The following is a 12,089-nucleotide window of genomic DNA, read 5'->3' as shown; positions in this document are numbered from 1 at the left end:
TATCGTCACCCACAAGCCATGATAGTTTATTAAAAATTAAGAAATGAAAAAACAAAACATTACAATATTAGAGAAACAATTTGTTTCTTTAGTCTGTCTGTTCCTCACACTTCTGTTTCTTAGGACACGGTTCCTCTGAGCTGTCTAGAAAGGAAGAAAGACAAACGTTTCAGATGTCTAATACAGCACATAGGCTATCGAGTTTCCCCCACTGTGACCTGACTGCCTGTCCATTTGAATGTCTGGTGTCCGTAATTAATAGTTAAACCAAAACGGAAAATTTCAACATCTACTCATCCTCATGTCGCCTAAAATGTGTTTTTTCCATGGAGAAGACAATATCTTCAGTGAATAATGTCTTAATTTTGGCCCGTTCCTCACACAAAGCTGATGTATGACCTCTGAAGATGTGGAATATAGTAAATCCCTTATGAAATGTAATAAATAATAGAAGAGGTTTCAATTCAAAATGTATTACCAAATGACATTTCAAAATGTGGGTCTCTTACCTCGGTCTTGCGTATGCTGTCTGTACAGAACTTCTTTAGGTAGAGTGAAACTCACACACATCATCTCCTTATTAGGTGACACGTTCCTCACCATGTGCACAGAACACTGGCCTTCAAGTGAATTCTTTAAACTGGCTTCTGCCCGCTCCACTATATCCCTCTGGGGGTCCTCTTCTTTGGAGAACCCGTAGCAATGCACTTGAGGCAGGTTATCCTGGCAGGAAAGGCTTTTGTCTGTTTCTAACAGATCTCTGAAAGCATCCAGGAATTCCAGTGCCAGCGCAGGAAGATTCATCACCACATGAATTTTTTGTGAGCCCTTCATTAGAGCAGGCAGGCGCTCCTTTACTGGTCCTCGGATGAAGTCCCGGCCATCCATATTAAAAGAAGTGATCTTCTTGTCAACCTTGTTGAGTTTACCATTGTGCTGGAGCCAGCGGAAAGAGTCTGGGTTCAAGTCATTAGCGAGGATGTTGCAGCCTCGACGGGCAGCTGGGATCGCAAATGGACCGACCCCTGCAAAAACGTCAATAACGATATCTCCACGTTGAAGGAAAGACACTATGCGCTCATGTTCCGTGCTGAGTCGAGGGTTCCAGTAAACTCGAGAGAAATCAAACTCATAAAACATGCCATTCTCGCGTACCTGAGAGAGATAAATCCAAATGTAAATAAAGATTATTGACTGAATGAAACGCATTATTTTTTATCATTTTGTTGCCTCAGGTGAGCTCACCTTTGCCACCATATTATCTTCTCCTGCCAAAACCTCCATCTGGAAGTTCCTGTAGGTGGAGTCTATGGTGTTGGTCTTGTTGACCACGCAGGTAATGCCAGGGTTCTTATCAATGATTACCTGACCTGAAAAAAAACAATTCAACGTTCATAAACAAACACAAAGGCTTATATTTATTATTTACTCCCTTCTTATGTCCCTCTTTTGCTATTACCGATCAGCTTCCCAAAGGGAATTTGATGGTCTCTCAGGTTCATGTGAGCGATGTGTCCCACTCTGCTAAATCCCGATGTCACATCCTGTCCTTCAGGAAGTACAGCTCGCAATATCTCATCGCTCTTTAGATTCTCATAGGTTAGTTTCAGTTCATATCTCTGGATCTCCTGAGGAACCCCAAATGCTTTTAAAGCTGCCGCCTCCTCATTGCCGAATGAATCTGTTGATGTTATGCTGCTTGGATCTAACAGCACTAGCCGATGCTCACACTTACTGCTTTCATCTTTATTATTTACTTCCAGAACACGTTTAATTCCAGGCCTCTGTAGCACCACTTTCTTCAGACTCTTCACTACTTTGTTGAGGACATTGGTTGGGACATGTATGGCAGGAACGTTGACCGTCTGGGTAAAAGCAGCTTTGTCAAGTTCTATCATGCCCCGGACTGCAGGTGGAGGATTGTATAGCCCAAGATCTGATAATATCTGAGGTTGGTCTGTCATGACTCTCTGAAAACTGACAAGAGTTGACAAATGGAGGGACTTTCTCACAATCTGGTTCAAATTCTCAGTATGCCAAATACTACGAGAAGAGATGCAACTTTGATGTTTCTGCCCCAGTAACAACAGTCTGTAGGTTCTGTCAAGGAGAATGTACAATAAAAAAAGAAGTCATATACAGAAAGGTGCATAAACTTCAATAGATACACACACCAGACACAAATTCATTAACTTTACCACGAATTCAATTTAAAGCAGAAGACTGTTAACTAAATTTAAAATACGGCAGGCAAAACTACGAGCTTTTTAGCAATCCAACGTAAGAACGTATTATTCCTAAACGATTACCTAAAACATAAGCGCAAGTTTTACACAATAAGTACAATATCTACAAATAAAAACTGTCACGCATTACCTTCTCCAGATAGCTGCCATGCGTTACGCGTTCACTTCATTTCTATGCGACGAGCTCTGCGAGATGTGATTGGTTGGCGGGACCTGTGACGCTTCAATAAGGGGACAGGGACGGATTTCTTTGATCACGTGAACGGGGATGTTATTGTTTGTGTAGAAACATTGAAGCCGGTGGAATGAGAGCGTATAATTCCGGGCACATATCCTGACAGCCCTGTTAATATATTTATGACAGAAGACTTTTTGCGAAGGGGAGTGAAAAAGCGGCAAAAGTTGGAAAATGGGGAAAAGCGGAGCAAACCGCAGCGTCCAGGCGGAGAGCGAGTATGAACCCATTGGTGGTGATGAGAGCAGACCGCTGTTGGTGCAGGTAAAACTACACATGCCAAAAACACACAAATGGACACATACGATTACTCGCATTATAAAATATAAATGAAAACAATAAAGATCATGTATAGGTTAAAGTTGTGTATTCGTTGTACCCGCATCCTTACTGCGGCTACATGTGAAAATCAAATAACTAAAAATAAGAAAATCAGATAAGGACAAATTTAATTGAAAAGTCGATTTAAAAATGATTAGTAAAGGCATCATGAAAAGTGTAATAGTTTTATATGACTGTATTTCCTGACGTTAGAAGCTAAACTGTTAGTTACACGTGACAGTAGGCAGTCTTCTAAATATAAAGCTGCACCCTAATACGTTAAATAGAAATGAGTGTTTCTGTATTTCACTTGACATAATGCTGCCTCTGTCGTTTGTTGTCACGTTGACATCATCACATGCTGATCTCATGCAATTTTATTGCTTCCTCATAGAGGTTTTGCTTCCTTATGCCATTCTTTTAGCTTACTTTGTCTTTTCATTTAGGATGCTGGTGCTGTTTTTGCCTTTACAATCTGAACCAGACTTTCCCTAATAATGAAGTCCAGCATTAAAGATGATCATGTTTGATATTTACGTTGTTCACGTGTAGGTTATACTTGTGGATAGTTAATATTTAAATTACATTTACATTTTTTATCCAAAGCGACTTGCATTGCGTTATATTACACATTTGTTTCTAAGTATGTGCAATCCCTGGGTTTGAACCCATGACCTTGGTTTTGCTAGAGCTATGCTCTAACCACTAAGCTACAGGAAAGCAAGAAAATGATTCTGTGTGATATTTATCTGCCTTACAGGATGTTCAGGATGTTCAGGTTAGAGGTGCTTCCTTTGCATCATCTGCCTTTAATCTGATGAACGCCATCATGGGGAGTGGGATCCTGGGTCTCGCATTTGTCATGGCCAATACGGGTATCGTTGGGTTCAGGTACACACTGACACAATGTTAAAGGGTTCAATAAACATGAAGACAGAACATTGACGGAACTTGTGGCATATTGTTAATAAGAGTAGAAAAAAAATGCATTAAAACATCTGCACCATAAATCTATTAATGATTTTGGAATAGAAAGAAGTGGTCAGTTTCTTTTTAAAGCTTCATTTACAATGCGTTTTGAAGTCGGTTTTGGCATGGTTAACATCTCGTATTTAACCCAGAACATTCTTGTAGGCTTGTAGAGTTGAAATTACACAGATCATGTTTTCTCAACCCCGCATGACTGTTTTTCAAAGTATTCTTTTGGTGGTGGTGTCCAGTTTGGCTGCATACTCGATCCATCTCCTGCTGCTCCTTTGTGACAAAACAGGTAACATCAACTCTCCCTTTTGACCCCTTTATTACCCTACTTACTTTTACTGTGTAACTACTTGCTAAATACTGTCTTAAAGAATATGGAATCGTGGGTCATTTTAAACACTCATTTCTAATAAATGCAAAATAAAACTCATCTTTTTGTGAGCCTCAGCATTTTATGTGTGTGTTAGGCATCAACTCATATGAAGTTCTCGGAGAGAAAGCCTTTAACAGACCTGGCAAGGTCAGTTACTATCACAGATCTAATGGCCTGCATATCCAAACAAGACAGTTTATATGATGATGAATTCTTCTAGGAATATGTCTTCATACTACCACTCCTGTTAAACATGTTTATATATATATATATATTTTTTTTTTTTCTTTTCTTTTTTTTCCCAGATCTTGGTGGCCTGTACCATTCTGATTCAGAATATTGGAGGTAAGGCTTTGATTTTTCTGTGTTTCATTGTTATGTGGTAAAATTCACATTAGCTATAATGTTCGTTTTATGAATTAATTTGATATTGGTATTAATGCATATTTTCTATTATCGGATAATAATGGCACATTTACGTATAGGGTGCGTGTGTGTGTGTGTGTGTGTGTGAGAGTAGAAGAAAGAAGGATGTGGAGTTAATAAAGTTGCAAGTTATCACGATGCATTTTCTGCCTGTCTCATCTCATCTGTCTGTCTCAGCTTGAGTCTTTCTTTGAAGGCAAAACCTATAAATCTTTGTTAAAAGTGAGTTTAAAGTTTTGAAGTGAGTTAAAGCATTTAGAGATGCTAGTTAGCTGCAAAAAATAACAGTGGGGTTAAATGAATAATCTCTCTTTTTCTCTTCTTTCTATCTGTCTTTCTCTCCATACTGCTGGCTGTATGAACGGTAGTGAGTATTATATATGTTGTGTGTTCAATAGCAGTAAAACAGGACCCGTCTCATTAATATACCTAAAAGTCGACTATGTACAGGACTGCATATATAATAAGTGCGCAGCTGTATGTGCTTCTTATTATGAGAACAAGTGTTTTGGCTGCATCATGTCATCACCTATGTTTTAATAATATGTAAACGGATGTCTCTCGTGGCTATAGGGCATATTGGTGTTAGTTCAGTGTGCGTATGGTGACCTCAACACTATTCTCTTTGTTATATTGGCTGTATTGCCTGTTGGTTTTTTCAGAGTGGATTGATTTGTGGGAATTTGTCTGAATCTCTATTGTGTGGACATCAGATTTTGCGTAACCTGCATGTGTAATGTTCTCTCTGTTTTTCTCTTTTTTTAGCCATGTCCTCCTACTTGTTCATCTTAAAGTCAGAAATGCCTGCCGCCATTGCCAGCTTCATGACCACAGAGCCTTCTGGGTAAATAATGCCATTGACCATGCCGCATTGTAACACCTCATCATAACTATGTTATATCTAACTATGTTAAATATGTCCCTTTAAATGAGAGACTGTCATACAACATGCATGATGGATGAATCTCTGAATTATTTTGCTGGAAGAAAAGGAGGAGGAGAGCTACAAAAACAGAAATACACTTTTGAACATTCTCTTTTCTCCGCCTTTGAGAAAATTTCTGAACAAGAGAAAAGTGAAAGTATTCAGGGGTAAAGAATGTAGCAGTCATTATTTTATTAGCCTCTGTGCTGAGTTGTGGTTCGCCTGTACCCTGTCCTCGCACAGCTGTTTTGCATTACAGGCCCGCTCGCGTAAACCTCACATACATGTTCCGCCCAATGAGAGTCATGCCTGCCCAGAATCCCCTTCACCAGCACAATTACTGCGACCAGACACACAAACATTGCAACTGAGAGCCGAAAAAATCACAACCCCGCCACAGTATAAACGCTAAAGTTTAGCCATTTACCGTAAAATAACATTTTTCTTTCAGTAAAGCCATTTATCTTCATTTCTGCAAGTGAATCAACTGGGCTGTCTAGTACCTCCCTGTTCCTGAGAGAAGAACCACAGGAGACTAGCTCTTGATCACACACAGACGCATGCACGCCAACCTGTTATAGTTTCAGATTATAAATGGAGGAAAAGCCACCGTGATTCAAACTGTTTGTGAAGAGTTAGAAAGAGAATCAGAGGAGCATTTGGCATTGAATGGGGGGATTTCCAGCACGGGAGTGTTTAAGGGGTAGATAAGGGTGACTGTGCATGAATGAATACGTGGATTTAAACACCACATGAAATCTCTTGTCCAAAATGTCTGTTCAACTTTTCCCTTAAAAAACAGCCAAGACAGTATTTACCTTTCGTCTTATTTGTTCTTGCACTCTAGAAAGTGGTATGAGGATGGAGTTACACTGTTGATTTTAATCACCATTTTTGTGGTCTTGCCGTTGGCTCTACTACCAAAGATTGGTGAGTGTAGTGTTGTTTTTAGGTGTGTGTTATTCTCAGTGTGTCTCTCCGGTATATTTGTAAGCATTGGTGTCTTTTTCCTTCTCAGGTTTCCTGGGATACACTAGCGGTCTCGCATTCCTCTTTATGTTGTTTTTTACTGTTGTGGTAAGTCCCTCTCTCTGTTTCTCTCTCTTTCTGTCACTCTCATGTTCATGTTTTGTTATCTCTCACAGGTGGTGATAAAAAAATGGTCCATTCCCTGCCCGCTGCCAGTCAACTCCACTGTGAGCCTGGTAAAGACCATATACACCTTCACTCAGATCTCAGTTCAGGAGTGTTTAAGAACTTCATTCCATGATATATCTAACATTACGTAAATGTGACCCTGCCTGTTATTATCCAACTACAGTATTATTTTGTGATTTATTGTTTTCTATATACATTTATTTTACACACATGCTGTGAAAATATTTTTTTTATATCTGTAGTATTGACTGAATAAGGACTGGAATCAATGTTTGGGAAGCCAACCTTCGTTTTTTTGTGTTCAAAATAAATACATGCAATGTCAATTAAAAAAATTGCTTCAGCCTTATAAATCTTAGTTTAAATTTATCACATATATTAACAGCGCTAAGCCCATAAAAGGGCTGTATAGTCTGTATAATATTTGAATGCTCTAAATCTAATAGTTACATTATGAGACTTAAGCCTGAATTTCACATGCAGGGTCACAAATATTCTATTCTGTCTAATTTTCATTCCTGATCCTGTTTTTGTGCCAATTAATCTTTTTTTTTGTCCCTAGAGCTTAAATACCTCTGAATGCACCCCACAGCTGTTTGTGATCTCTAGTAAGGTAAGTATATTTCAATGAGAAAGGAGAGATGTTTTGATTGAAAGACCGCCCTACAGGACTATTAGAAACACAAATATTAGTGGTAATAAGATCTGATAACCATACACACAGCAGGAGGGTGAGAAATGATTGTGTCTGTGCGTTGCAGAGTGCTTATGCCATCCCTACAATGGCTTTCTCCTTCCTGTGCCATACTGCGGTTTTACCTATTTACTGCGAGTTACACAGGTCAGTTATTCATGTTTTTTTTAATGTACATTAAACACAGTTTTCGTACTGTTTTAGTTCTGTTTTCTTACTGTATGTATGTGGGTTTTAGGCCGACTAAACGGAGAATGCAGAATGTGACAAATGTCAGCATCTTTCTTAGTTTCGTGCTTTACCTGATATCTGCACTTTTTGGCTACCTCACTTTCTATGGTAGGAACGTTGCACATAAAAGCTACATAAAAAAGGCAAAGCAGAAGTTCAAACATGAATGAATCCAAAGACCTAGATTTAAAAAAAGACATGCTAGTAGGCGTATTATTTTAGTAAGAATGTAGTATTTATACTGTATATACAAGGCATATTTTCCGTACACATAACGTTTTTGGAAGACATGAGTCTTTCGTTTGCCATAATGTTAAGTATATAACAGATACAAAGTCCCAGAATGCAATGGGCTTGCCCTGCTCCTACATTTTTCCTGTCAAAATATAACCACATGTAAGATGATCTCCAATGCAATCTGAAAATGGCCTCAATAAATGTCTTGATGTCTTATTCACAGCCTATGTGGATTCAGAGTTGCTGCTAGGATACGATACCTACCTACCACGGGATGTTTTGGTGATGTCAGTGCGTCTTGCAATCCTATTGGCTGTTCTGCTCACTGTGCCTCTAATTCACTTCCCAGTAAGTTTATCACCAGGCTTTAAAAAAAAATGTGGTTCTGAATTTTTCCAATGCTCAGCTCAACACAGGCTGTCTGTCTCTTTCTCATAGGCACGTAAGTCGGTGTTGATGTTATTCAGAGGAGAGAGAGAGTTCTCTTGGCTCTCTCACTGTCTTTCCTGTTTTTTCATCCTTACTCTTGTGCTGCTGCTCGCCATCTTCGTCCCTGACATCAGGAATGTCTTCGGTGTGGTGGGTGAGTGCGTGTCCATTCTTTGCATACTTCACTCTGAAATTCACAACTGTTCAGAACTTTAACAAGTGTGCATCTGTGTGTTTTCAGGTTCAACAACCTCCACGTGTTTGTTGTTTGTGTATCCAGGAATGTTTTATTTGAGAATCAGCTCTGAACCAATCAAATCTTTCAATTCAGTAGGGGTATGTAAATTCCTTTGCGCTGCTAATGCAAGATCTATCAACTGAGCTACATCTGAATGTTCATTTCTTTACCTAAGCGTCATTACCAAGATTCCACACCTTCTTTATCTCTTTTTCTAGGCTGTTTCTCTGTTGGTGATTGGCCTGGTTGTTGGTGTTCTGAGTCTGTGTGTCATCATCGTCTCGTGGGTTCAAGGTTCATGACTTGTGATTTCATCATTGTGCGCCACATTTCGTGAGCAATAGATTCAACACATCCTGGCTTGAAGAGGCACCTTATTTTTATAGCTTGCACTCCAGGTGAGACTTTGTACAGTATCAAACTCTGCTTGAAGAAGACTCAATGAGAGAATCTTATTGAAATGACATGACTATCAAATGCACTAAAATACTTAACTGAGACAGAGACACAACTCAATGGTTCATGTGAAAATGTCCAGCAGAGCACTGAAATGCCTCATAATGTATGTTTTTTTTGTGAGTCTCTAGAAAAACAAAAACCGATCAGACCAAAGAATTAAAGAATTTAAATGCTGCTGCTAACTGATAATGCAGAATATATCATTTGCACAAATGTTCATCTATGGTTCTAAATATGTTGCATTGAAAAACATTTGAAAAGTTTGCCACTGCATTTATGTGTTATTGTACATTCCATTTTTCCGTGTAACATTTCGAAGACTTTATTAGATATACATTTGAAAAGCATTTTTCTTGGATTGTTTTGATCAAGAACACTGATGTGATGTTGTTTTAACATTGCTACACTAATTATCACAGTGGTGTACTTTTATATCAAATTAAATAAATAAAGGGAAGAAACTATTAGATCTGGTTCTTCAATTGATTTTTTGGTCTCATTACATCACGTGATGGGACATCTGGAAAAGAAGAGTGTGTGATGCATGTTTAGACTAACAGATCCAGGTTTTTGTGTTTTTACTGTTTTATGTGCAAGTAAGATTGATGGGCGGGCTGATTTTTCTTCATTGATTTGGACAGAGGGCTCTCTGTATGTCAGATAATGGAAAACAAATGCTCCGTGTTATGAGAGTGTATATGTGTGAGTGTGTGTGTGTAGTCTTTGACCTTTGCTCTCTCCTGCTGTTTCTAATACGCTGCATTAGCTTGAGAGACCGCCCAAAGTAATGCAGTTGAAAACACATACACACTCTTACATACTTAAATACTTAAATGTGGTAGTTGTTTTATCCCTGAACTGTGCAACTGAAACCGACACCCGTTGCAACACAAAACCAATCCAAACGAATGGATGCCGGTTAACATCATTCTTCAAAATAACTTATTTTGCTTTCTGCTGAAGAAATAAAGTCATACAGGTTTGAAATGACAAGACGGTGAGTAAATGATGATATCATTTTCATTTTTGGGTTACTTTAAGGCTTTATTTAAATCGAAAACTGGAATAACTTAATATTTGCAATGCACTTTAGATTTACTTCAAAATGTTTGTGGGTGAGTAAGGGGGAAAAGTGGGAGATGAGAAAATATTTAAAAAGTCATAACTGGGAATTCTGGCTGAACTTGGATGAGATTGCCCTGGGGGAAAATGGCTTTAAACAACATTTCACGCCGAGTTTAAATGAAAGGAAAATTAGATACACTGTGCCTTTGGGCAACAGGTTTGAATTAATGATTCTGTCTTTTTCTGGCCTCATTTCAGTCCTGATTTCAGATTGCTTTACCTTCCATTCACACACACTCTTTCCAGCAGAAACATCTGCTGACTGTTATCCGCCGCCTACAGGAGGTGATTTTGCCGTATGCCTTTCTGATTTCTTTTCATACTGATTGGTTCTTCCATGGTAACATCTGCTTTTCTCTCTTTCTTCCTGCTCCTCTTTTCTTCTTTCTCCTCAATCGATTTTCATGCTCCATCAGTATCATGCTCGCTGTGTCACAGACATTTAGTAAATCATTCTGAAGACTCAGTTAAGAGGAGTGAGGTTTGCAATAAACACACACAATCCAGGGTCTTCCTCAGAAGGAGAAAATTATCATCATGGGTCCTGTAAAGTGGGCCACTAAAGTATAGTCTACTTATCAGCCCTAGGGAAAGAGGGGCAGACCCCAAATATTTTATCCCAGGCCCCTTGGAATTAATAGTGACAGCCCTGACATAATCACACACTCTCTTACCTCATTTTATTCTTTCTTTATCTGCCTTCAAAAACTTGTAATTTTGTTCTTATGACTGATTTGAACTGAGTCCACATCACATCTGGAGTTCATTTGACCCTCTCACCCTGCCCTGTGTCACACACTTTTGCCTCAGCTTTAAAACCCGTCTGTTCTGTCCTCTCTGCTGTCTCCCCCTGTCACTCTTTTTCAGTTCAGCTCCCTAAACACTCATTCCATCATTCACTCTCTCCTTTTACTCTAAATTTTGTTTTTCTTTTTTTAAGTTCTCTTACCGCAGCTGTTGCCATACCAGTCAGTACACACACACACACACACACACACACTTATGGCCTTTCACCCATAAATACCTCACCCCCATCTCAACAGGGCACACACCCTGTCATGGTGAAAAAAACGGTACTTTAAGGGTTATGGTGTGTTTGTGAAAATGGGAGTTTCAGAGCAGTTTAACGCCATGCTATGTGGATAAGATTCACTTGATGTTTAAGGGTTTGCACCCAGGCTTTTGTGTGAATTTTTATGGTGATGTGACCGGGCACAAAAACACTAGAGAGCCATTATTAACATGAAATGTACATTTGTTCTGTCCTGACAACCAGATATCAATAACAACTCTATGGCTAGTTTTGCTCTCTAAGAAAGAAAACAAGTTCTGCTTGCACAGTGGTCCAAATTAAGCTCACTTTACAATGCTCTCTAGTGGAAAGGGCAGTTCTTTAACGAAGACTCGAGAGGGGGTTAAATTAGGAACACTAATAGAGGTGATTTTTCTTGTGAATATGCATTTTGAATGCTGTTTTAAACTCTAGAGAGGTACATATGTGATGAGATATACAGTTATAACACAACTTTAAAAAAACTGCACTAAATGTTTGCATTTGTAAAATACAGGAAGGCCTTAGAATTTAAAAAAGTTAAACCCTTTAGGAAAGTGAAGCATGACTGCCCCCTGCTGGAATTTCCTGGTGTCATCCAAAAAAGTCAACACCAATGGAGAGGATCTACAAAGTCTTCATTACAACACTACCATAAACTCTTATCTCTGTTTCATCACTTTCTTTGTCCTGTCAGGACACTTACACCAGACACGAGTGTTTGGAGAATTCATTTTGAATTTACACCAGCTGGGAAAGCAATAGAGAGAGGTCAAAGGTCACTTCTGACACTGGTGAGCCATTGATCCCTTGGCTTTATGGATCAAATGGTCCGACTTAGTCAGAGCCCACACACACAACAAATAATTGTGTAAAACGGAGGACCAAGCCTAGAGATACTCTCTTTCCAGATTCCAATTAGTTCGCATATAGTACATACAGTGTGAGATTAAACACACA

The 12,089-nt window shown here is 39.0% G+C and overlaps 2 protein-coding genes across 2 annotated transcripts; one reads left to right on the top strand and one right to left on the bottom strand.

Annotated features, from left to right (window-relative positions):
- Positions 1 to 8: 8 nt before the first annotated feature.
- Positions 9 to 2,435, bottom strand: trmt5 (tRNA methyltransferase 5). Its single transcript, XM_056760663.1, has 5 exons — positions 2,377 to 2,435; positions 1,460 to 2,100; positions 1,246 to 1,370; positions 510 to 1,155; positions 9 to 144 (listed from the first exon to the last, which is right to left on the bottom strand). The coding sequence occupies exons 1-5, from the start codon at positions 2,394 to 2,396 to the stop codon at positions 89 to 91; spliced, it is 1,488 nt and encodes a 495-aa protein (XP_056616641.1). The 5' UTR covers positions 2,397 to 2,435; the 3' UTR covers positions 9 to 88.
- A 61-nt stretch (positions 2,436 to 2,496) lies between these two features.
- slc38a6 (solute carrier family 38 member 6) lies at positions 2,497 to 9,420 on the top strand. Its single transcript, XM_056761454.1, has 16 exons — positions 2,497 to 2,745; positions 3,563 to 3,693; positions 3,999 to 4,072; positions 4,251 to 4,303; positions 4,462 to 4,501; positions 5,348 to 5,426; positions 6,355 to 6,437; positions 6,526 to 6,584; positions 6,653 to 6,712; positions 7,228 to 7,278; positions 7,427 to 7,506; positions 7,598 to 7,698; positions 8,051 to 8,175; positions 8,266 to 8,410; positions 8,498 to 8,592; positions 8,713 to 9,420. The coding sequence occupies exons 1-16, from the start codon at positions 2,656 to 2,658 to the stop codon at positions 8,794 to 8,796; spliced, it is 1,350 nt and encodes a 449-aa protein (XP_056617432.1). The 5' UTR covers positions 2,497 to 2,655; the 3' UTR covers positions 8,797 to 9,420.
- Positions 9,421 to 12,089: the final 2,669 nt, after the last annotated feature.

The sequence above is a fragment of the Triplophysa dalaica genome, chromosome 11 (genome assembly GCF_015846415.1).
Source record: "Triplophysa dalaica isolate WHDGS20190420 chromosome 11, ASM1584641v1, whole genome shotgun sequence".
In the NCBI taxonomy this organism is placed as follows: domain Eukaryota; kingdom Metazoa; phylum Chordata; class Actinopteri; order Cypriniformes; family Nemacheilidae; genus Triplophysa; species Triplophysa dalaica.
The sequence above is the reverse complement of the archived record's forward strand: the minus strand, read 5'-3'. Positions and strand labels throughout refer to the sequence as shown.

Excerpts from the sequence above, each read along its gene's own strand:
- slc38a6 (XM_056761454.1), top strand. The coding sequence starts at position 2,656 with ATGGGGAAAAGCGGAGCAAACCGCAGCGTCCAGGCGGAGAGCGAGTAT. Across the intron at positions 2,746-3,562 it reads GCAGACCGCTGTTGGTGCAG|GATGTTCAGGATGTTCAGGT; the intron begins GTAAAACTACAC and ends TCTGCCTTACAG. Across the intron at positions 7,279-7,426 it reads TGTTTGTGATCTCTAGTAAG|AGTGCTTATGCCATCCCTAC; the intron begins GTAAGTATATTT and ends TGTGCGTTGCAG.
- trmt5 (XM_056760663.1), bottom strand. The coding sequence starts at position 2,396 with ATGGCAGCTATCTGGAGAAG. Across the intron at positions 1,156-1,245 it reads AAGATAATATGGTGGCAAAG|GTACGCGAGAATGGCATGTT; the intron begins GTGAGCTCACCT and ends TATCTCTCTCAG. Across the intron at positions 145-509 it reads ACAGCATACGCAAGACCGAG|ACAGCTCAGAGGAACCGTGT; the intron begins GTAAGAGACCCA and ends CTTCCTTTCTAG.